The sequence below is a fragment of the Astyanax mexicanus genome, chromosome 4, assembly GCF_023375975.1.
Source record: "Astyanax mexicanus isolate ESR-SI-001 chromosome 4, AstMex3_surface, whole genome shotgun sequence".
NCBI classification, from domain to species: Eukaryota; Metazoa; Chordata; class Actinopteri; order Characiformes; family Acestrorhamphidae; genus Astyanax; species Astyanax mexicanus.
Window position 1 is genome coordinate 35,237,410 of NC_064411.1, and position 26,303 is coordinate 35,263,712.

The window sequence follows — 26,303 nt, forward strand, 5'->3', positions numbered from 1 at the left end:
TAACAATGCTAGCTGATGTATGGATGAAGAAGAACAAATCTTCCTAACATTTAATAGAAAGCCATGTTTTCATAACTGTAAAGTGATTATCTGAGCCTCACCCCAAGCATTTCAGTGCACGTATGTCTTGACATGATGTTCAAATGACAAATAAACTTGAAACTTGATGTAAAAAGACTATATAAATATATACATTCATTTCAATGAAATAAAGCACAATAAATCAGTCTGTTTTTACTGTCCTGCGAAAACCTTTTATCGCGTGTCTTGGATGACTTTTAATGGATGTCACTGTAAAACAATTCTAGTAAGTGATTTTGGAGCAATTCTATTAACTCATTTATTATAAATAACACAATCACCTGTCAGATTCAAACTTTAACCTGCAAAATTCATTAAAGAACCAGTCAAATTTCCAACAAACCTTACATTTTTTTTCCCTTTCAGGTAAGAAACAATTCAAGAACTTTAAAAGTATCCTCAAATGCAGTTAACAGCTTAACCCCAGATAAGAGCCTAAACCTAATTGCTTCACATTATATAGAGTATTTTGGTTTGTTTAAAACTTAAAAGTTACTACATGATTCCTTATGTGTTCCTTCATAGTCTGAATTACTTCAGTATTCATTTACAATGTAGGGAAAACACTAATATTTTTACTGGCAGTCTATATTTACCCATAAATACTCCACTGCCACTGAGCGAATGTGAGCTAGTTCCCTCTACATGGTGTGCAAGGAAGCAAGAAGAATCAAATTATGTCATTATGTTTGATTCAGCCTGTTTTTTTGTTCAAATTTACTGCTTACACAACACGAGCAGCTCATTCATAGACTTCACGCAAACGTGCCTTGTTTACAAACATTCTGATTTGTCCTAATTCAGTACAAAAAACTTCTTGTTGTTCTCAAGTGTGCCCTAAAAAGCACAGGAAATTTTCCAAAACAGCGAACTGATTTACTCATTTCCCCCTGAATCATCCACTTATACCCCAATTCCCTCAATCAGCACCCGGCCGCATTTACGCGCTTACCGCCCCGCCTCTAATAAACATCCAATCAGCCGCATCCCGTCGAGGCTTCTGAGGGTAACCTTGTCAACAAATGAGTATTGATCTCATCCATCGTTCGCCTCTTCAATACGCCGGAGAGCGGTTTTGTGTGCTGGAGAAAAGGCGCGAGCGCTGGGCGTGCTGTGTCAGATAACACGCTGGGGGAACGTTCTGCTTCCCTCGAGCGCAAAGTTAATGGAGCTTCCCGCGCTAATGCTCCGGCACCTGCGATCTGTCGCCTTCCAAAGCCTCCATCTTCAGACTTATCACCACCCGGCTCTGTGCCCCAGCGGGATCCTCCCAACACTGCAGATTACGCACGGCGCCACCGAAAACACATCAGCGTTCCTGCACGCTCCTCTGCCACACGAGAGCTTATTAGCTTTTCAAGTGTGCGCTATTTAGCTCGTGGTGAATCATTAATGGAGATGCAACTGAAGTGCTGATTCTTGAAATTGTCCAAACAGGCGTCTCTTCAAACACTGATATAAACACTATTGAAAGGGTGTTTAGAGCCCCTGTGACAGGATTAATTATGCTTATTAAACCTAAATCATTCAACCTCACTCTCCTGAAATAAAGGAGTTTGGTGTTGTATGTAAACTCCATTCCTGGAAACCAAAATCCAGAGTTTACTTTCTAATTAAGTTAATCAGGATCCCCAGGGCCAACAAAGTGTAATAATTGACTTTTTTCAGCAGTCCAAATCTATCATGGAACCGCCACAAAATGTGAGTTAGAGTTAAGGCTGCCAAGCTAATGCTGAAGCTAAACCTACAAAAAAAAAAAAAAGCTAAATGTAGAGACCTGAAGTTAAAGGTAAAGCTAAACCTAGAGACCTAAAGGTAAAAGCAAACCTTGGAAAGCTGAAGGCAATGATAAACATGGAAAAGTAAAGGTAAAGATAAATCTGGGAGGATAATTGAATACTTGGAGACGTAAAGGTAAACCTGGATCACTAAAGGTACAGCTAAACCTAAAGAGCTAAGTGTAAACCTGGAGAGATAAAGGTAAAGCTAAACACGGAGAGCCAAAGGTAAAGCTAATCGTAGAGATCTAAAGGAGCATGTAAACCTAGAGAGCTAAAGGTAAAGGTAAGCATGGCAGGCTAAATGAATACCTGGAGAGTTAAAGGTAAAGCTAAACCTGAACAGCTAAAGGTAAACCTGGACAGGTAAAGATAAAGGCAAATCTGGAGACCTAAAGGTAAAGCTAAACCTGGAGAGATAAAGGTACACATAAAGCTGGACAGATAAAGATAAAGGCAAACCTGGAGACCTTACGGTAAAAAGTAATTTAGAAAGATAAAGCTGAACCTGGAAAGCTAAGGGTAAAGATAAACTTGAAAAGCTAAAAGTTAAGATAAATCTGAAAAGCTAAAGGTAAAAATAAACCTGGGATGCTGAAGGTAAAACAAATCCTAGAGAGCTTAAGATAAACATAAACCTGGTCAGGTAATGCTAAACATGGAAAGCTAAGGGTAAAGACAAACCTGGAAAGGTAAAGGTAAAGATAAACCTGGAGAGAGCTAAAGGTAAATATAAACGTGGAAAGTTAGAAGTAAAACAAACCCTAGAGAGCTAAAGGTAAACATAAACCTGGTCAGGTAATGTTAAACCTGTAAAGCTAAGGTTAAAGATAAACCTGGAAAGCTAAAGGTAAATATAAACCTGGGGTGCTGAAGGTAAACCTGGAGACCTAAAAGTAAAGATAAACCTGGTGAGGTAAAGCTAAACCTGGAGACCTAAAGGTAAAGATAAACTTGAAAAGTTAGAGGTAAAACAAATCCTAGAAAGCTAAAGGTAAAGCTAAACTTGGAAAGTTAGAGGTAAAACAAATCCTAGAAAGCTAACGGTAAAGCTAAACTTGGTGACCTAAATGTATCATTTACAAGTATGAGTTTTAAATGAACAGTTACAAAATCAGCCTGTGTTTACACAATGGTATACAAATCAGCCCAGATCAGATTTAGTGCTCAAAACTTACATCATCAGGTCTACACCAGAGGTCAAGTCCAAACTAGAACAAGAGTCAAAACTCAATCTTAACAAGAGACAGTGTGTATGTATATGTGGTGCGTGTGTGTGGAAGGGAATATGGATCCAGGCTGACCTGTGCTGCTCTGTATGGTCCTGACTGTAGTGGTGGTCCGTGGTGGTGATGCGGGTAGTAGTGGTCCGTCGTCGTCCTGAGAGCAGCCCTGGTCGATGGCGCGGACGTAGCTGTGGCTTCTCATCCGGAAGCACCCGGGCACCGGCAGGTCCAGAGCATCCACTGCCTGTGACTCCATCTCACTGAAAACACTCTCACACACTGCCTCGATCTGACCGTTCACCTCCACCTCACTCACCTTCACACAGACCCAGGAGAAGAGGAGATGAAGAGCAGAGAGAAAAAGAGGAAAAAACAAGAAGAAAAGAGAGGAAAAGTAGAGGAGAGTGAAAAAAAGAGTAGAATAGAAAATATGAGAAGAGAAAAGAAATATGACAAGAAGAAAAAAATATAAGAAAAAGGAAACAGAAAAAGTTGAGACAAAAAGACAAATGAAGACCAGATAAAAAGAGAAAAGAAAGATTTGATGAAAAAAGAGGAGACAAAAAGATAAAAAAACAAGAAAACAACAGAAGATGAGACAATAATACGAGAAACAGGGAGTTAACAAAATTAATAAAAAATACAAAATAAGAAAAAAAGATGAGACATGAAGAGAAAAGAAGATGAAATAGGAGAAAAGGATGACAAGACACGAGAAATGGAAGGCGAGACAAGAGAAAAGACAGGATAAAAAAAGAAAAGAAAGACAAGGCAAGAGAAAAGACAAGATAAAAAAGAAAAGAAAGACATGACAAAAGAAAAGAATATGGAATCAGAGAAAAGGAAGAAAAGACATGAGAAAAGGAAGATGAGATGAGTCAAGAAGAGACAAGGAACAAGAGATAAGAAAAAAGTAAGATTAGATAGGAAGAGAAGAGGAAGACAAGACCAGAAAACAGGAATACAAGACAAGAAAAAAGTAAGATTAAAAAGGATGAGAAAAGGAAGATGTAACAAGAGCAAAGAATATAAGGCAAGAAGAGAAAAGAAGATGAGACAAAAATAGAAAAGACGATGAGACAAGAAAAGAAAATAAGATATGTCAAGAAAAGATGAAACAAGAAGAGAATGGAGACGAGACAAGAAGAGAAAAGATAATGAGACAAGAACAGAAAAGAAGATAAGAGAAGAAAAGATGAGACCATGAGAGAAAAGAAAGATAAGACAAGAACAGAAAAGAACATAATACAAGAAGGGAAAAGAAGACGAGACAAGAACAGAAAATAAGAAAAGAGAAGAAAAGATGATGAGACAAGAAGAGAAAAGAAAGAAGAGAAAAGAAGATGAGACAAGAACAGAAGATGAAACAAGAAGAGAATAGAGATGAGACAAGAAGAGAAATGAAAGATGAAACAAGAAAAGAAGATAAGACAGAAAGACAAGAACAGAAAAGAAAGATAAGACAAGAATAAAAAGAAGATGAGACGAAAAAGAGAGGTTGATGAGGAAAGAAGATGATGAAAATGAATGAGAAAAGGTGGGGAGACAGAAAGGTTTGGGAGACAGAGAGGAGCCAATCATTAATCATTAAAATATAGATTTAATAACAGAGAGGCACGAGTGTGTGTATTAAAAAGGCATAGAGGGGGAGAGGGGTCTTTATATGAACTGAATGAAGTGAAAGTGAGGATGTGGGTCAATACAAAACAAACAGCGTGATCAGACTACAGTGGAGGATACATGGAACAAAGGAAACTTGGTTAGTGTTGTTTTTTTTGTTGTATTGGAAAAGACTGTGGGCTGCATCCCAAATGCATACTTAACCCTAAAACCCTAAGGTATATACTACATACTAATCTTAGTATGTAGTGTTAAGAATAGTATATAGCTCTTCCCTTTTTTATTTCACATTGCATTGTGGGACAGCAGGGATCTGTTTTCAAACAGAATACTCATTAGTACGTAATTGGGACACGCCCAAACTATTTCCATACAGTTTTCAAACCTGAGTTCACCACTGATGTCCAAAAGTTCTAGACATATATTTGTTTTTAATTAAGCATATTAATTGGATGTTTGGACCCATATGCTGCAGTAACAGAATTTACACTTTTGTGAAGACTTTTCTAGATGTTAAAACATTGCAGTGAGAAGGATTTGATTGCATCCAAGCCACAGGAGAACATTTAGAAACCTCCATCACTCTAGAAAATTCCACAGCCTAATGCATTTTTGGGTTTATATCCTTCTACTCTATGTTTAGCTTTGGGCGTGGTGATAGATTGTTATGTCAGCACAGAGTGCATCTTAACAAAGAGTGTCTAGATACTTTTGGAGATACAGCTCTGGAAAAAAATTCAGAAACCACTTTAGTTTCTGAATCAGTTTCTCTGAGTTTGCTGTTTATAGGTATATGTTTGAGTAAAATGAACATTGTTGTTTTATTCTATAAACTACAGTCAACATTTCTCCCAAATTCCAAAAAAAAAAAGTAATTTAGAGCATTTATTTGCAGAAGAGGAGAAATCAATATTATTAAGAGTTCAGAAATCAATATTTGGTGGAAAAATAATGAATCCAGTTTCCTGCATCTTGGCATGTTCTCCTCCACCAGTTTTGCACACTGCTTTTGGACAACTTCATGTCACTCCTGGTGCAACAATTCAAGCAGTTCAGTTTGGTTTGATGGCTTGTGATCACCCATCTTCCTCTTGATTACATAAAGTTTCCAATTTGGTAAAATCAAAGAAACTCATCTTTTTTAAGTGGTCTTGTATTTTTTTCCAGAGCAGTATTTGGTGTATGGTGTACTTCCACCCAAAAACTTCATGTTGTGGATATGTCCAGCAATGGAACGGAGAGGAATAGTGAAGGGATGGACAGGGAATATGGAGAAATCGAGTACACTGAATAAAAACGTGCATTAAATGAACTCCATTTTGATGTTTGAGATAATTTGCAGATTAATAAAATACAGCCCCAACTCAGAAAAAAAGTTGGGACACTATAGAAAACAAAAACCTTTTAATGACCCAAGATATTTCATGTCTTGCCTGGTCAAATTTTTTTTTTTTGGATTCAAGCAATAAAAAGGGGAAAAGATTAGGCGCTGAATGGTCCAGCAAGCTAAGCCCTGCCCCCATGATCGGGAGATCGCTGGTTCGAATCCCAGTCATGCACCTTGCCATCAGCTGCCAGAGCCCTGAGAGAGCATGATTGGCCTTGCTTTCTCTGGGTGGGTAGATTGCGCTCTCTCCCCTCATCACTTCAAAGGGTGATGTCGATCAGCACAAGGCGTCTGTGAGCTGATGTATCGAAACCGAGTCGCTGCGCTTTTCTCCGAGCGTAATGATGCATCAACGGCAGCTCAAAAAGAGGCAGTGGCTGACTTTACATGTGTTGGAGGAGGCATGTGCTAAGCCTCACCCTCCTTGTGTTGTGGGGATATACTGTACATCTAAGTGGGTGGAACACTAGCTAAACTCGGGCAAAAATGTGAAATAATAATAAAAAGGGGCAACAGACACTAACTCTAACATGTGGTAAATGCTCAGTAAACAAGGAACATGGCCAGAAACAGCTTTGGATGCCGAGTGCTATGGACCAAAGACAAAATTGACCATCCAGACTGTTATCAGCGGCAAGTCCAAAAGCCAGGGTCGGTCATGGTATGGGGTTATGTAAGAACACTTCTACTAAATTGGCATTAATACAGAACAAAGTACATTGAGATCTTAGAGCAACATATGCTGCAGAGGAGTCAATACATTTTTGAACAGAACAATGCAAAACTACATGCTGCTTACATTACAAAGGCTGTGGAAAAAAGACATAGACACTTTTTGACCTAGAAAATATGTGGAGAACTTTGAAATAAACAATGTGCGGGACAAAATAACACTGGAAACACTTAATTGATTGGTCGCAAATGCAAAAGTAGGAATGGATATTTATTAATAATTGAAAAGTTGACCAGATAAAATATGAAAAATACTGGGTTCATACTCTTTGCAATCAAATAAAACTCATTTTTAATGCATTTAACATACTGTCCCAACTTTTGATTCTGATGTGGGGTTGTATATCAACACATTTTGACATATTAAATTGCATTCATGTGCAAACGATGCACACATTTAAACTGCAAAAACTGAACCCACTGTTTTCTTTCAGTGTATGGGGTGGGCTACAGTGGGTTTGTGCAGGTCCTACTGTTAAACAAGCCCAAAACTGTTCCCCAATCACACAGGAGAGCTCGAGGGACTACCAGACATCTGCATGTATGCCTAAAGCGTTTTCTTCTTAAAATATCTACAGTCCAAGCATACAAGCTGTCTAAAGGCACTTTGTGTTTTTTTTTTTTACTTTAGAACATCTGGACACTTTTTGAGGAACTCCAGTGTTTTTCAGTCTCTGTAAATTAGTAGCATATGGCTGAATATCAGTGGCAATTATTCCCTTGAATAGAAAATCTGTTGGCTCAAAACACACTTGCAATAGAAGTCTTCAAAGCAAATCAGACACTAAAGGTTAAAATGATCTGTTTCTAGTTCTAGCACCTGTCAATATGTATACTGTTCATATTAGGCAGCAAATTAATAGTCAGTACTGGAAGCTGATATGTTGGGAAAGAGTAATAATCCAAGACACTCCAAACTGTGAGATCTTGATGACTGGGATAGAGGTTTTCCATGCGTACAGTGGTCTGTACTCTGCACTACAACCGGTGAACCAGCAACAGGGTCATGGGCACCAACATGAGGCTTATAAAGGACTGAACATAGTTCTGGTGCCAAACACAAACAGGACATCTTCTGAAGCCTTGTGGAGTCCATGACTCAATATGTTAAAGATGTTTTGGAGGCCTGATGTAACAGCCTATACAACATTAGCCTTTTAATAGTATGCCTGATTTATATAATAAAGGCTCTTTACGCTCAGTATTGCATACGGATATGGATATGGATGGAGCCTTATGGAAAAAAATAAATAAGAGACCACTTAAGATGATGAGTTCTTTGATTTTACCAAATTGGAAACCTCTGAAATATATAATCAAGAGGAAGTTGGTTGATCACAAGCCATCAAACCAAACTTTATGCCAGGAGTGGTATAAAGTTATCCAAAAGCAGTGTGTAAGACTGGTGGAGGAGAACATGCCAAGATGCATGAAAACAGCTCGAAATAACAATATTTGTATTTGGAATTTGGGAGAAATGTTGTCTGTAGTTTATAGAATAAAACAACAATGTTCATTTTACTCAAACATATACCTATAAATATCAAAATCAGAGAAACTGGTTTCAAAACTGAAGTGGTCTCTTAATTTTTTCCAGGTCTCTTTATTTTTTCCTAATATAAATGATTAACATTTAATTATTAGGAGGTAAAAGCTAAGCAGTTCCACTGGAAATGGTAAAGCCGTTGTAGCCAATAGTTCATGTTTAACCCAACCACTGCTACACATGGACCAGATGCAGAATATAGTTGCGGAATGTATATTTACACTTTTTACAGACATTTACAGCCCTCTAAAATGCTGTTTCTTTCCTTCTTTTTTTTACCATCCACTATCTCAATGATTCCACCACTTACAGGACACACTGAAGTATGTGGAAAGATACATCGCATATTTATGGATTTTGTACCTAAAATATATGAAAGTAATAAAAGGCGTGTTAAAAAAGTGTGTTTTGAGCCAGCAGGTCTATTATTACGTACAGAAAAACACTCCAACAGTAAAATAAAAGCCATCGCTCCAACCCATGAACATCTGGTTGAAATGGCAGAATGGAGTTTATGCACTAATTTTGCAGTTAGTTATGCACATATATAAATACAGTATACATATATACAAATACTGAATGAACACCGACTATGGTGATGGCTCAAATTCATCACGTCAGTGGATGAATCGCAGGCTGGTTATATGGCTGGTTCTGACTGAACTATGTAGGCCGGTTTGGAGGTTTTAGACCTTCCTCCCCCTCCTGCACCCTGATGGGGGGGTGGGGGCACAAACCTGGCTGATGGTGCTCATAGCCCTCATGTAGCTCTCGTTGCGTGAACGGTATTGGGGCGAGGCGAGGAGGGCTTTGGGGTCCAGGCTCTCCAGGCTGCGATTGATGGAAACTTCACTCACCGCCCGCAGGTAAGAGTGGCTCCGGATCTGCAGCTTCGGTGAGTGCTCTGTGGAAATGCTGCAGAGAGAAAGAGAGAGAACGAGAGAGAGAGAGGGAGTTGTATCATCACTTGTATCATCAAGAGATAGCTGCAACCAGGAGAATAAAGGTTAACCAGAAGAATTCATTTTAAAAAACATTTAGACTGATATGATTGAATTCTTGGTCACATTTACTGAGCTACACATACTAGAAGTACTGTGTAATGCAGGTGTATTAAAACATCCTAGACATCTCTCCATGGAGTTGTAGAAGTTCCTAATGAGTCCTGTGATATAGGTGAAATGTTGATGATACGTCCAATAGCATTTCAAACACATTTTCAATCGGGGATAGGTCTGACGATGCGCCTAGACGTTAAAACACTCCACACGTGCATTACCTACAGATACCTTTATATAGACAGAAAAGGCATCTGGTATCTCTCTCTCTCTCTCTCTTTCTGTCTATATAAAGGTATCTGTAGGTAATGCACGTGTGGAGAGAGAGAGAGAGAGAGAGAGAGAAAGAGAGCAAGAGAGAGCGAGTCTGGAAAGTCTTAGGAAAGGGAGCAGCAACCATGCCTACCAAGAAACAGCTAAACTTACTTAAGGCCACCCACACACACAAAGACACACAGACACACGTGCACACACACAGACACCTTGCATCCAGCAAGTATATACACACACACACAGTCCTGTAAAACTATCCTTTTGGATTATTTCCTCTAATTATTGTCAGAATGAAATTAGGTTAATCAAATGTTTCGTATTATGCACATGAATAAATAATAATAAAAATAAATAAATTAGTAAAATAATTTATAAATAAATAAATAAATATTTATTATATTAATTAACAATTATTTTTTTATTAACTATACATAATTATTACAAAAATACAACATATCGTAGCTGTCCAATTAAAATAACTTATTTCCAAAACAGCAACTTTTACAGGAGAGAGAAAAAAACTTGTAAACTTTCAATGGAAGTCAACATAAAAGGGTTTATTTCAGGTCATTTTGAAGAGTTTCTATTGGTCCGTTTATCACAAAATTTTGGCACAGTGTAAGGGACAGTTTGTCTGCTCAAATTATGTAGTAAACTAAAATCTAAAAAAATGGAGATAAGTGTTTTTCATAAGACGATATGTGTTGCATTACATAATAAATGTCCTAATAATAAATACAAATGCTTATCAATTTAACTAGTAGTTGTTTTTATGTGTATTTACAAATTTAATTAACATATTTATTTACTTTTTTTTCTAGTTACTGTATGTATTAATACAATTAAATAATGATGTTTAAATAAATGAATTAACACAAAGAAATTAATTAATAAGTACAATTTATATTTTATTATTAATAAAATAGAATCTAATAAAAAAGCTTTTGCTTCGTAGGGAGCAGTCCAGTGTCCTCTTAGCTTCAGAACGTTTCTATGCTAATACCATCATAATGTTATACAGTATATGGTCCTCACAAAGAGCTAGACACATGCACACACACACACACACACACACACAAATTCACATTCAACCAAGCATTTTAAAAGCACTGCAGGCCAGTGTGCCCCCGCGGGACCCCCGTCCCTTCAGCTCTCCTAGAGATAAGACTGAAGACAGAGACGGAAGCGAGGAGTGTAGTAAATATTCTGAAGTTTTTCATTAAACCAGTGTCATCAGTGTGGAATAGCACACTGAATCTGTGCTTCTTTCACTCGATTGGCCGGTTCCTGCTGAACCCGACACCCGGCTCGCTGGATTGGCTGTTGTTTGGCTGTTATCTACGTCAGCTGCTACTGATGACACATGATGCGTCACACACTTCCTGCTACTAGAAGACAACTACTCATAATTCAGAGAAAACGGTTCAATCATCAAATTACCATGTCCTCCCTGACACCTGACATCCCATCATTAATACACAACATACTACAGAACTCACACTCGGTCCTACAGCTTCATAAATATCATCTATAATAAACAATGACACTGATAAATTGATAAAACGAGTGTGATTTTACTGCTACTGATAATAGTGAGGGTGTGATATCATTCTTTATCATAAAACACGCTATAGAAGAAACATCTTTAGGAAAATGCTGTAATAAATAAATATAAATCAATAAATAATCTTACTTACTTAATGATATTTTGACTGACAATAACAGAGGCAGAGAGGAATCTTTAGCAGTGTTCAAGAGATGGGGAGCAAAAAAGTAAATGCCCTATTCACCGCAATTAGTGTTTAATTAACCTCAGTTAACAAATTAACACCTGCAGCTCCCCCAATTCATTTAAATTCAATTCAGTTTAAATGCAATTAGAAACACTGTTTAAAGATGACTAATATCCTGTAATTTTCCATTTATAGGTTTTTTTTTTAATGTGAGAGTCAATTTTGACGTACAAGACAACTGTGGAAATTCATTTTCTTATCATTTTATTGCACTTATTTTTTTTACATAGTCAATAGCTATCTAATTTATTCTAATCTGATAAAAAATGTTATTATTTTTCTACACTCACTTAAAAAAAACATGCACTGAATAATTTATCCTAGAAAAGTATTACAAAATATTTGCCTTGCACACAGACGCAGCAAAACATATTAGACTCTTCACCAAATTTGCTGGACTTGGAACCTTGGATATGTTTTGAAATTGATATTTTTCCCACAATTTTGATTCTTAATTCCTCAGACTTTTCCTCTTTCTGCACTCCAGGTTCAGAGTGAAAAAAAAAACAGATATACAATGCAAAAATTTAATCACCTGGTTTCTTTTCCTTTTTTCTGGTTTCATGTGTTATTTTTATATCGTCCACATCTTGCTTACTTGCTACAGGTGAGTTCAAACGAGCGTCACATGCTTGAAACTAAGTTGCATATTTTTTTCAACATACAGCTCTGAAAAAAATTAAGAGACCACTTCAGTTTCTGAATCAGTTTCTCTGATTTTGCTATTTATAGGTACATGTTTGAGTATAAGGAACATTGTTGTTTTATTCTATAAACTACGGACAACATTTCTTCCAAATTAACATATTGTCATTTGAAGCATTTATTTGCAGAAAATGAGAATATACAGAGCTTTCAGACCTCAAATAACGCCTCAAATAAAACATTTGGTGGAATAACACTGGTTTGTAATCACAGGTTTCATGCATCTTGGCATGTTCTCCTCCACCAGTCTTACACACTGCTTTTGGATAACTTTATGCCACTTCTCAAGAAGTTCAGCTTGGTTTGATGGCTTGTGATCATCCATCTTCTTCTTGATTATATTCCAGTGGTTTTCAATTTGGTAAAATCAAAGAAACTCATCACTTTTAAGTACTGTCTTATTTTTTTCCAGAGCTGTATGTTACTATTTATTACAGCCCAACAGCCAGAGAATATCATATTAGCATCTCTTTTGCTTTATTTGCTACGCTGAAGCAGTGAGGCATCTCTACTTGCACCACATACTGTAAACTGCCCTGTCTGACTAACCCTGTCTCCTCTATATAAAAAAAGGAAACAATTAATGTAGGCTGAGTATATTTGTGTGTGTTTGGTTCTATACAACAGGAAAGATCAGCACCCTCTACACACTGAACAACAAGTTATATATGTGATTTAATGACCTTAGCCCAACCATACCAGTCTCTCCAGACCGACTACTGCGCATGGCTGTCACTATGGCAACCCCAAATTGACTTAGCCACAGGTCTGGACACCACCCCCATAACAGCGTGTGTTTCTGTGCGCGGCTCTCATTAAAACAGACCCGTACATACAGTCTGCACATTACCGCTTCTAAATAGAACAGAGGTGAGTCTGAGGAAAAAAATATCACTTTTACATCCATTCGTACTTATGAGGGTCCAGAAAGCACATAACTAGAGTCAAAAAAATGAAAAATGTGCTTTATGATGTGAATGCAGCACTTCTAAAGGTGTCCTATTGAGAATAATGGCTAATTAAGAGTAATTACTCAGACAGAACTTGCCGCGGTCCCTTAATTAAAAATGTGCATGTGCTTCTGGTGCCCACCGTTTCTGTGGAGACTGTTCCTGTGGATGAGATTCAGGCTCGTCTACAGCTTTGGTGTCTATACACAGATGATGCAATCCTGCGACCGCCATATCTAAACTAGCTAGCTATTTATAGTCTGGAAAGGTAGTTTTGTTAGTGAGCTAAATAGCTAATTGCTAGCGTGGAGACTTGGTGTGTGGATAAGGACTGGGGATGATATAGCTAAACTAGCCAGCTACCTAGCCTAGAGAGGTAGTTTTATTAGCGGGCTAAATAGTTAAATGCTAGCGTGGGGACTCGGTGTGTGGATAAGGACTGGGGAAGATATAGCTAAACTAGCTAGCCATCTAGTCAGAAGAGGTAGTTTTATCAGCAGGCTAAATGCTAGCATGGAGACTAAAGTGTGAATAAAGACTGGGGATGATATAGCTAACTGGGCTAGCTATCTAGTCAGGAGAGGTAGTTTTATCAGCAGGCTAAATGCTAGCATGGAGACTCATTGTGTGGATGAGGACTGGGGATGATATAGCTAACTTGGCTAGCTATCTAGTCTGGAGAGGTAGTTGTATCAGCAGGCTAAATGCTAGCATGGAGACTCAAGTATGAAAAAAGACTGAGGATGATATAGCTAACTTTGCTAGCTATCTAGTCTGGAGAGGTAGTTTTTTCAGCGGGCTAAATGCTAGCGTGGGGATTCAGTGTGTGGATAACAGTTTGCATTGATCTTTCTGTCTTAAATTTGTAGATTTTTTTAACATCTCTAAAACATTAAGCCACGTCTTTTGGGGTGTTCACAGTAAGCAGTGGTTGGTCAGTTCGTACCAAAAAGTGATCAATGGAAACACAACCAGTGAACTGGTGACAAGGTCACGGGCAGCCATGGTTCACTGACAGGACTTTGTAAAGGATCTGCTGCTATCAGCTTGGTGTCATTTACACAGAACACATGACCCTCAAAGTTCTTGTGGAGTCCATGGCTCTATCAGTCAGAGCTGTGTTGGTGGCACAATAGGAACCGATATTAGGTTGAAGTTATGGTAGCTGTATAGTGATATATATTAAGGCAGCAGTCCCTAAAAATTCTCTTTTAAATTGAAAGTAGCAGTATTTTGAAAGGGGAGAAAATTTGTGAATTAAAAATACCTGTTTGCTTACACAACTGTCTGTGCAATGTTTAATATACAGTATTTAATCTAAAAACAGAGCAGTCTGGTAGGTTTATTTGTATGTTTGTTTTTTGGGTTGCTCTCTACATTTTTACAGTATTTCATAAATAAACAAAACAATGAAAACGATGTACTCAAAAATATTAAATTACATTACCTAAAGACTGTTGCTTTAACCTGCATTAAAAGTAGTTTCCACATGCTTTGTGCAATTACACATTCTCACCAAAGAGGTCTCTCAATCTCTAAATCACCAAAATCTACAGACAGTTACTTTAATCTGCATTAAAAGTACTTTTCCGCAAGCTTTATGCAAATACACTTTTTCACCAGAGGTCTCTAAATTTCCAAATCACCAAAACTTACGGACTTTCGCTTAAATCTGCATTAAAAGTATTCTTCTATGTGCTTTTTGCAGTTACACATTCTCACCAGAGAGGTCTCTGAATCCCCAAATCACCAAAATCTACAAACTGTTACTTTAACCTTCATTTAAAGTACTTTTCCACATGCTTTGAGGAACTACACATTCTCACCAGCGAGATATCTAATTCCTCAGATGACAAAAACCTATGGACTGTTACTTTAACCTGCATTAAAAGTACTTTTACACATGCTTTGTGCAATTACGCATTCTTACCAAAAAAGTCTCTAAATCTCTCAATTCACCAAAACCCACAGACTGATGCTTTAACCTGCTTTATAAGTACTTTTCTACATGCTTTGTGCAATTACACATTCTCACCAGAGAGGTCTCCAAATCCCCAAATCACATGACACAAAACATATGAACTGTTGCTTTAACTTCTTAATACTGTTTCTACTTTAGCATTGCAGTTAGCATTTCCTTAAGCAACTTTTCTAACATCTTCTACACCTTTCCAAAGTGTTTAAGAGAAAAATACAAACCATCAAAACATCATTATCTACCTCCATATTTGCAGTCATTCACTACAGTTAGATGATTAGCACAGCAACGCTGGTCTGTATTAGCCAGTAGGCTAATTACTCAGCACCAAGCAAACCTGTGTGACCTATATAAACAGGACGCCAGTGCCCCGGGCACATCAGGGTCAGAACGCAAAGCACACTGTCTTAAAGGATTACACTATCCTTCTGCGCCCCTCAACAGCAATGAATGAAACCTGGTGCAGGCCTGTTAGCATAATCACATATCATTAGCATTAGCAGTGCAGCACCAATAGGTTAAGCTAATTATTCAATTAAACTTAGACTAACTCTCTACACTGCAAAATTCCGAGCAACTCTCACAGGACAAAGAGTCAGCCCCAAAAAAGCTTGAAATGAGAAATAAAGGCTAAAGGCTAACAGCATAAATTAGCATTGGCACTCATTTGCAGGTAGAACACCACACAAACATTTGCATTCATTTTCATTCATCAACAGTATTCAAGGAAACCCTGCATCCCAAAATGCTAACATCACTAAGACTGAATGACAGCATATGAATGATAGCATGACACATTTGCATATGGCTAATCCTTTTTTTATACCTTAGAAGTTAGCAGTACTTAGCATAAGCGGTGGATAGCTTTCCACTGATGTACTTCCAGTTCATGTAAAATATTGTGTAGTATGCAAGATAAAAACAAAACAAAAAAAGATGTATTACTCAGGTACAGACTGTCGCCTACTGTGACTAATATTGCCATCCATCCATTTCCTGTGAATCAGCTGAAAGAATTTGGTGTAAGGAGTCATATGGTTCTATGAGCCGTCTGAATAGCTCCCTTTTGTGACATCAGTTTGCTGGAGAACCGCAGACAGTGCACAGCAAGATTAGCCAGCAGACTTCGTCTGATGGAGGGATCTATGCCTACTGCTGTGGCATGTCAGCACATGAGGGACATGTACTGTGTGTCATTAAAGGTAGGCTGTATAGTTAGTATAAAAAATATATATAGTATAGTATAGTATAATATAGTATAAAAAGTAACAATAAAGGGAAAGGGCATTCATCTATGACTTTTAAAATGTTATAAGCCTTTTTTGTGAAAACAGTAGTAATAAACATATTTAAATGATTAAAAACTGCAAGTGTGGTGACTAGACAAATATGGATAAATTTAAACTATATACTGTTAAGTATAAACTCTCCTCAAATGCTGTTATTAAAAAATAATTGCCTGTTGCTATGACACCAATCCAGACACTAACTCAGAAGCTAACTCAATATTCTTGGCGATATAACAAAATAACAAAACTGACTTTGGACTTGATATAACACAGTGGATCAACACCAGCAGATTACATGACTTTCCAAACCATCACTGATCATCAGTAAATTTTGCCTTTTATTTGGACAATCGAGTGACCAGAATCTGGAGGAAGAGTGGTGAGACAAACAGTCCAAGCTGCTCGAGGTCTAGTGTGAAGTTTCCTCAATCAGTGATGGTTTGGAGAGACATGTCATCTGCTGGTGTTGATCCACTGTGTTTTATCAAGTCTAAAGTCAGTGCAGTGTTTTCCCTCAAAATCTTACAGCACTTCATGCTTCCCTCTGCTGACAACTTTTATGAAGATGCAGATTTCATTTTCCAGCAGAACTTCCCACTTCCCAATTGGTCTTATATAATTTTCAAAATATTTGAGATACTGACTTTTGGGGTATTATTCTATTTGCCATATAACTTTTTTACAAGCTGAGGTTTTAAAAGAACAAGTATCTTATATTCAGTACTGTACATTAAGTTTAAGGCAGTAAAGCTCCTTACTTCAGCGTAGTCATCTCGGTCAGGGACGGCTGGGTGGCTTTGAGGTAGCTGGCCCGTCGCGCCTGCATCTTGGGCGAGGGTTTGGGACTCCCGTCCGAGTCGCCGCTGTCGTCTTCCGCCATGGCCTTGACGTAGCTCCCGCTGCGCATGCGCCGGCAAGGGATGTCATCATCCTTCCCCAGCGGGAAGCCCCCCCACTCGTCCTGAGGCACCTGCGGGGTCAAAGGTGACATGGCATCATGCATCTCTGCCAACGAGTGCATGAATGCATGTGGCCGACTGTGCCAACCTCTGCATGCTTTGCACACACACACACATAGACACACACACACCTTACGTGGCTCCCTGCGTTCAGTGGGCAGAGGTAATTAACGAGGCTGCCGGTGTGAGCTCGCATGATTAGGCTAACGATGCCTCCCTGGGTATCACAGCATCTGTCTCAGCTCCACTCTCTCAGGGCTGAAGCTCATCAGCAGACTCTCACTCAAACCAACACAGACCGAGCTCTGGATACATGTAATCCATGTGTTAATAGGGGTGTAAATCATGCACTCCTGCCACCCCCACCCCACCACTTAAAATGAGATGATTCAATTACTGACAGGAACTCAAATTTCACAGGCAGTCAGTTCAGTTGGAACTGGAAAAATGTTCTGAAAAGCAAAGTCGTGGTCACTCGAAACAGAATGGATAGCTCAAGTTTATCTGTTAAGGTGGTTGACCAGTGTCTTGACATTTTATATTCAATAATGTAGCTGGTACACCAGCATCACCAACTTGGCTAGGCTAGTCTTGTTACCTAACCATGCTAATCAACAAGCATTACCAGCATGACCAAGGTTGTTGACCACCAAGTGCAGTATAAACATGGTAGTCCACCAATATGACCAACATAAACTAAGCTTTGTACCACCATGATCATGCTGGTTGGCTTACTTTGAGTATTTAAGTAGCCTTACCAAGCTGGTTGACCAGCCTGAACAGCATAACTATGGAAGCCGACCAACACAACAGAACTAGCATGACTATATTGTTCAATTAGCATGACTAGCATGGCCAAGTTGACCACCATGAGCAGAATGACCAATCTGGCTGGCTTACTTTGAGTAGCCTTACCAAGCTGGTGGACCAGCCTAACTATGAAAGTCAACCAGCTTGCCTACCATGACCAAGCTTGTTTACCACCAACAACAGCATGACTATGTTAGTCATTTAGGATGACCATACTGGCTGACTGCCCTAAGCCCCATGGACATGCTTGTTGGCTTACTTTGAGCACCATGATCAAGCAGGTTGGGCAGCATAACCAGCATGACCAATCATGCCCCACCAAGAGCCTTAACAAGCTGGTGGACCACCATAAAGAGCATAACTCTGCTAGTCAATCAGCATGATTACCATGACCAAGCTTGTTCACCACAAAGAGCAGCATGACTATGTTAGCCACTTAGAATGACCAACATGACCAAGTTGACCACCAAGAGCCAAATGACCATGGTAGTCCTTCAGCATGACCATTATAAACCAAGCTGGCATGCTCACTTAAAGCAGCATGACCAAGTTGGTTGACTTACTTGAGCAGAATGCCAGTTAACCAGGGTGATCATCATGACCAAACTGGCTGACTGCCCTAAGCCCCATGGACATGCTTGTTGGCTTACTTTGAGCACCATGACCAAGCAGGTTGAGCAGTATGACCAGCATGACCAAGTTGGTTGACCACCATGAGCAAAAGGCCATGCACGTCAACGAGCATAACCTACGGGGGCGAGTAACAAAAGTAACGCGATAGTTACTTTTACTGGTAACTAGTTACTTTTATAATGGAGTAACTCAGTTAGTAACTTAGTAACTTTTTTGGAGAAGTAACTAGTACCTATAACTAACTACTTTTTAAAAGTAACATGCCCAACACTGGCTTTGAGCCACAAGTAAAGGACATTATTTACACGTGAATTTCTGGAGAAGCTGACCGAAAAAAAAAAAAAACAAAAAAAAAAACAGACTGAAATAAATGAAATGCGCAGACTAATGTGGTATTGTTATATTAGATGATATATTAAAAGAAATATGACTCTGGAGAGTGAATTAATAAAACTGTGAATATAAAACATAAATACATTGATGCCACCTTATTGTATTATGTCAATGATACACACAATCTTCACTGCAATCTACACTGCTATTCTGACACACTGCAAACCCTTACATTGAATCTATTTTGTTTTCCTGTTGCACCATAAAAGAAAATGACAACTCATGGCATCCATTATCTGTTTGTGCTCTTCTCCAGCTTTGAGAAGCTCTGGTATGGTAGCTGAATGGTAGCTTGGATCTAAAAAGGAGTTTACAGGAGGAGTACGCAAACTCAAATGAAAAAGCAAAAAAAAAAAAAAAAAGAAACACCCTGACACTTCATGTTATGTAAACGTTTATGTACTGTCAGTTTGCATGGTTGGTACTGGTGCACCGTGTAGTATGCAACTGATGTATCCTTCCATAAATTCTCTGCGTACATACAACGTGAAAAATAAACAAATAAAAACTGTGTGAAATGGCTATAATTAAAGACTATAGAGCAAAGCCTAGGATTTGGAAAGCAGCTACGATCTATGCGGCGATTCTGACACATTGCAATGCCCTACAGGAAGCATAGGGGGCAACATCCTCTACTGCTTTGAGAATCTCTGGTATGGTAGCTGAATGGTAGCTTGGATCTAAATAGGAGTTTACAGGAGGAGTACGCAAACTCAGATGAACTTCACGTTACGTTAACATCTATGTACTCAACTGTCAGCTTGCATGGTTGGTACTGGTGCATTGTGTAGGACGCAACTGATGTATCCTTCCAACAATTATCTGCGAGCAGACAATGCTAAAAACAGAACCATAAAAACTAAATGGCTATAATAAAAGACTATGGAGCAAAGCCTAGAATTAAGAAAGCAGCTACGATCTATGCGGCGATTCTGACACATTGCAATTCCTATACAGGAAGCATAGGGGGCAACATCCTCTCCTGCTTTGAGAATCTCTGGTATGGTAGCTGAATGGTAGCTTGGATCTAAATAGGAGTCTACAGGAGGAGTATGCAAACTCAAATGAACTTCACGTTACGTTAACATCTATGTACTCAACTGTCAGCTTGCATGGTTGGTACTGGTGCATTGTGTAGGACGCAACTGATGTATCCTTCCAACAATTCTCTGCTAACAGACAACGCGAAAAATAGAACCATAAAAACTGGGCGAAATGGTGATAACCAAAGACTATGGAGCAAAGCCTAGAATTAAGAAAGCAACTAAGATCTATGCAGCTATTCTGACACATTGCAATGCCCTACAGGAAGCATAGGGGGCGACATAGCACAATTTTTTTTTTTACCCCTGAAGCACCATAAAAGAAAACAACGACCATCACACTAACTATAACTGATGCTATCAATTTGGCAAGGGTGGAGTGAGGAAATTGAGAACAGCAGAAGGCACAGAGGTTCGATTAATCAATCGAATTAGGAAATCGATCGAGTGCTAGTCGACAGAGCAATTGTTTGCAGACATAACAATCTGTTGCTGCCATGCTAAACCCGTTTCTGCTCCGAGACGCTCCTGCTTTCTCGGAGACGCTCCGAGACGCTCCTGCTCTGCGACGCTCAGCGAACGGTAGCCTGTATCTAAAAGGAGTCTACAGTAGGAGTACACAAACTCTCGGAGGCAAACGCCAAACGCAAAAACAGAGAAGGAAACGACCACTCGGCTCGGTTACGTTAACATCCGTGTACTCACAGCTCTCGCCCTTAGCGCCCAGTCCAAGTGTCTGTTTGCACGGTTGGTATTGGTGCATCGTGTGGCAAACAGCATGGCTGCTCTTTTAGGACGAGAATTTCTCACATGGTGTGGAGCGAAAAAGATCCCACGTTAAAGAATTTCTCCGCTGCTGTGTGAATCACCGCAGAGCTGCCGTTACCGGGGAAACGGACGGGGCCCTGACGTCAGCGGGAGTATAAAAGGCAGTCGGTGGAGGCAGGATGACAGCAGTAACACCGGCTATGTGCCCGTGCCCACACACATGCACACATACACATATATTCGCAGACTTATCGCACACATACACACACTGATAGGCATGCACGGACCACGCAGACGCTTCACACTACACACTACGGAAAACACAGGAGGAGTCTTCCCGCTGAGCAACAGCAGCAACAGCAGCAGCAGCAGCAGATCTTCAGCGCATTGAACAGAAAGCCCTGCGCAGCCGCTGGAGCTGCCAGAAACATCAGCTCTGATTGTTTAGCTCGTTTAGGGGATGAAAGAGGCTTCAGCCAACATCAAAGCTTTCATTTCCTGTCATTACCACCTTCTTCCTCAAAGTTCTGGGTTTGTCCTTTTTTCCACCTCATGTTTTTAAAAAGTCTATAGTCTAAAAAAAAATATTTGCCCCCTATAAATTTCTTTTTTTTTTTCCAGCTTTTTTATCAAATTGACATTTGTCCGATTATCAAACAAACTTTAATATCAGACAAAAACAAACTTAGAAATATAAAATATATATTTTTAAAATATAATTTTGTTTATAAAAGGAAAAGAAATATATATCCAAACCAGTCTTTCCCTGTGTGAAACAGTGTTTGCCTCCTAAATCTAATAAATCTTAATCAGACTTTGACTAGGCAATCTAAAAAAACTTATTTTTGTATTTTTTTCATTCAGAGGTGGAATTTTTTGCTTCGGGTCATTGTCCTGCTGCAATACCCAAGTATGCCTGGGCCGGATATTCATAATTTTTCATAAAAGGCAAAATGCATGATTTTGTCAAGTTTTCCAAGCCCTGAAGCAGCAAAGCAGCCCCAGACCATCACACTACCACCACCATGTTTTACATTCAGTATGATGTTTTTTTTCTTCTAAAATCTTCTATGATACACAGAATTGATGACACCAAGTGGAGACTTCAAATTCCAATAGTTCATGTCACCTTGTCATGAGCACAATGGCCAGAGTTTAACTTTACTTACAACTGTTTTTAATGCTATGTTTTTAATTTCTTTAAGTAAACCAGCTTATTTTAACTAGCATTAGTAGAAACATCAGATCAATAGCTTAAAGACAAAGTGACTCTCTCATTTGTTCTCTCATTTTACTTAAATATACTATTACTAAGTTGCATGCACTGCTGACACAAACGTGCAAATGCATATGCACAGCTTGTATAGTCACTGTGCCGGAGTATAGTCTCTGTACAGGAGTCCGGCCAATAGAACTATTTTGGAGTTTAGTTGAGGTGGGATGATAATCCTCTAGTAGAACATCTTCACTAGACAGTAGAGACAGTTCTATTCTAACATCAGCAAAAGAAACTTTTTAAAATACCATTTATACTTGATTTTGGAAGAAACAACGCATGAGCATTGGTGTCCCAGTACTTCTGTTCATATAATGTATTTAAAGAATAAGAGAATCTGACTGAATCTGATTCAAACCCCGCATTGAGAAGAGAAACGAGATGTTAACTCTAACTCTATACATAATGTACATTTAATTCTCCCGCCTATTTGGACAGTTTATGTACTTGTATCCACCAAACGAGAAGAACAAACTCAAATAAAGCCTTGAAAACTTCTAGAAGTGGTTCTGCGCCCTTTTGGAAACACCATTATGGCTCATTTGGCTGCAGCGTCTGAGTGGGATCAACCACTAGCTCGATATCGAAGTGCTATTCCACAGATTTTTCTTTTTCTTTTTTTTTTTTCACATCCGGAACTATTCGGCGAAAATGCCCTGTCACTCACAGTTCCTATGGCAACCAGGCTCTGAATTTAGCACAAGGAAAGAAAAAAAAAAGAGACAGACGTCAATTACTCTTTGTATTGACAGAACGAGAGAGTGTGTGTGTGTGTGTGAGAAAACACAGGAGAAATCCTTCCTGCCTAGATTAGGCGTAAGCGAGTGTGTGAACAAGGAGCCACCTATATTAAAAAAAAACTGCTCTCGGTTCGTCTCTGTACTTCTGACTGGGCCGTTTGTCAAAGCGATCACCCAGCAGACGACGCAGAGTAAAGAAATGATGTACTGGGCCACTGGGATCCTCAACGCTACATTAAGGCTTTACTTGGCATCTCATTAAATCCAAATGGGATGTCGTTTACTTTTGTAAAAGCAAGAATGAATCATTGGAGTAATGGGGACGAGGTTACGTCAAACTGATATTCTTTAACCCTCTGATGCTGCCGATGGATGATTACTGCAGATCAGCTGTGTGTGCTCTGACCCTTCAGAAGGCATTTATTAGCCTGATGCACTGTATGTGCCCTAATTCGTAATGACATCATCTCCTGCAAACAGTTTATGGCTTTGCACTAGTTCAAACGCACCATTATTGTGTTATTTAATATACTGTTACTTAAAATACTCTTCACTATTACAGTAAGTTAGGCTGTCTTGCACACTTGCAATTTAAACAACATAAGCTATAAACAACTTCTATTTCAGGAGATTTTATGCTTTTAAATAGCATTTACTGCATTTATAATAATGTCATTATTCAGTGTATATAATATGGTTTTAATATTTGGTCCACTACTGACAAAAAAATACAGATTATCTAGAGGTTTTGATCCTTTTTCTGTTCTTTGGAACTTGCAGAGAATGTCCAGCCAGTGTTGCGTCAGTTCACAATTAAAATGAACGAGTTCAAAGTTCAGTTCATAGTAATTTAAATAAACTAATTCAAAAATTGAACTAAGTTCACAGTTCAAAAATGCTGCTATTTTTTTTTTCAATAGAACCCCTTTCTACCTAATCATCACCAGACCCAAATTGATGCTACTTCCAAAAAAAAAAAAAAAAAAAAATATATATATATATATATATATATATATATATTATTAGTGGTGTCAATCAATAAAAATAAAAAAAAAATCGAAATCAGATTAATCACAACAATATTTAAACAGTGTTTTCAATGGGATGTGCAGCGCAGATGCGAGTATTGAAAACTGCACATTACTGCACGTTGTCACACCTTAGCCCATATCTGTCCTCTGTTTTTCCCTCTTTTGGTTTTCTGTGCTTCTGCCCTTGTTTCCTGTCTTGTGTTCATAGCCATGTGCTTTTTTGAGCACATGGCATTGTTTTGTTATTGTTCTGTCTCCACCCTAGCACCGCCCTAACCATTAGTGATCTCACCTTGTGCCGTGTTTGTAACCCCGCCCCCTCATTATTCTGGCCCAGGTGTTCCTCACTCTCTCTGTGCATATAAGCCCCTCTGTTTCAGTGTTCAGTGTGGAGTCTTTTGTGTGATACCTTGCTGTGTATGTGTCAGGTTGGTTTTTGTTTCTAGTAGTACTGTTTTCTTAGTTTTGATTATTCTTAAATCCTCTCTTTGTTATTTTAATTATTTCAGTGTTGTGTTTTAGTCTTGCGTTTACCCGTGTTTGTTTTCTGTTTGTTTTCAGTGTAGCTTTGGTTTAAGTTTGTTTGTTTGTTAGTTTATTAGTTTGTTTATTTAATAAATATATATTTATATAAATATTCTGCAATTACGTCCATCACTATTCATTCGTGACACACGTGTAAACAGTAGGGATGTCACGTTTTCGATATTTCAGCAAAATCGAACAAAATCATGTCATGGTCTTGAGCCTTGAAGTCAAAAAGAGGATCGATGTGCGCTAGGCAAATGGCGCAGCACACTGTAGCCGCATTGTGACTGCTGAAAGAGCAGCTCTTTCTCCAGAGAATGTGGACATTCTCATCTTCTTAAAGAAAAATATAAAAATAACAGTTGTTTTGTCTAGCCTCAAATATGTTAATAGTTTTGGTACCTTAAGGAGCATCTTTCTCTCAGATGAAGTTAATAATGTATCTTTGTTAAAGAAAAAAAATGTCATTCTCACGGACCGAAAAAGTCTTAAAGTCTTATTTTTCATGTTTAACTGTTATAGTAGGATAAAGTTCAGTTTGTTAGGGCTCTAATTGTTCTATTATTTTGTACATCACTGTTCCTGTATTTTTTTATTATTTATTTTTATATTATTTTTGTTTTATATTTGCTGTTCTAATAGTGCACACTGCTGCTACCAAAAAAGTCACTTGATGGCATGACATATATATCTTAATTAAATTTGACTATTAGTGCCTACTGTGGTGTATTACAGATCACTTGTATCACTTTGCATCACTTATATCAAGCCCACCTTTTGAAATAAGCCTCTCTGCTATAAAAAAAAGAAAAAAGAAAATCGAAAATGGAATTGAATCGTGACCCTAAAATCGGAAATAAAATCGAATCGAGGATTTAGAGAATCATGACACCCCTAGTAAACAGCATGGAGCAGCAGAGACAGTATTTGCTCATAGCAGTATATTTTCGGTCTAATATATCAGATTAAACTTCGCCTTATCAGCAATGTAGTTCAGTCAAAAAGAAGTATATTTTAGGGCGCCGAGTGGTCCAGTGGTCTAAAGCGCTGCCACTATGAGCGGGAGGTCGCAGGTTCGAACCCCAGCTCATGCAGCTTTGCCATTAAGCTGCCGGCGTCAGAGGGAGCAAAATTGGCTCTGCTCCCTCTGGGGTGGGTAGATGGCGCTCTCTCCCCATCAAAGGTGGCGCTGGGCGTCACGAGGCGTCTGTGAGCGGATGAATCGGAACCTAGCCGCTGTGCTTTCCTCCGAGCGCGCTAGCTGCGCAGGCAGTGATTCATCCGCAGCAGCTCGAAAAAAGGGGTGATTGACTTCACACGTGTCGGAGGAGGCGTGTGCTCGTCCGCATCCTCCGAAGGTCACGGGCGTCACCGGTGATGGGGTGGGACAATTGGATATCCAAATTGGGAGAAAATGGGGAAAAATCAGAAATAAAAATATAAAAAAATAAAAAAAGAAGTTGATAGCTGATCACATTGAGACCAGATCACGTTCTCACCACAAGCAAACCCCTAAAGGAAAATGCCGGGGCAGAAGATGGGGTCTAACTTGGTGGCATAATTAATTTGTGTAAAAAAAAAAACCACCATCATCTGCAAAATATACAGGTAAGATTTCAGAGAAGAACAAACTCTACTTTTGTACTTTAAGTATGTCTATGGTACTTGAAGCTAATACAAAGGCTAAATATCAGAATCTAGTAAAT

The 26,303-nt window shown here is 38.7% G+C and overlaps 1 protein-coding gene across 5 annotated transcripts in view; it reads right to left on the reverse strand.

Annotated features, from left to right (window-relative positions):
* The window catches only part of dlgap1a (discs, large (Drosophila) homolog-associated protein 1a), a 189,030-nt gene that overhangs the window by 44,657 nt on the left and 118,070 nt on the right, over positions 1 to 26,303 (reverse strand). For 3 of the 5 annotated variants that reach the window (XM_022679126.2, XM_022679125.2, XM_049478501.1), the window contains exons 4-6: positions 17,175 to 17,386; positions 9,108 to 9,285; positions 3,164 to 3,401 (exon numbers count right to left, since the gene is read on the reverse strand). In XM_022679126.2, the coding sequence (XP_022534847.2) occupies positions 3,164 to 3,401; positions 9,108 to 9,285; positions 17,175 to 17,386 (628 nt within the window). Of the gene's footprint in view, positions 1 to 3,163; positions 3,402 to 9,107; positions 9,286 to 17,174; positions 17,387 to 20,959; positions 21,356 to 26,303 lie in introns of those variants that run through there. The other 2 variants (XM_022679127.2, XM_049478500.1) reach the window with 2 other exon arrangements.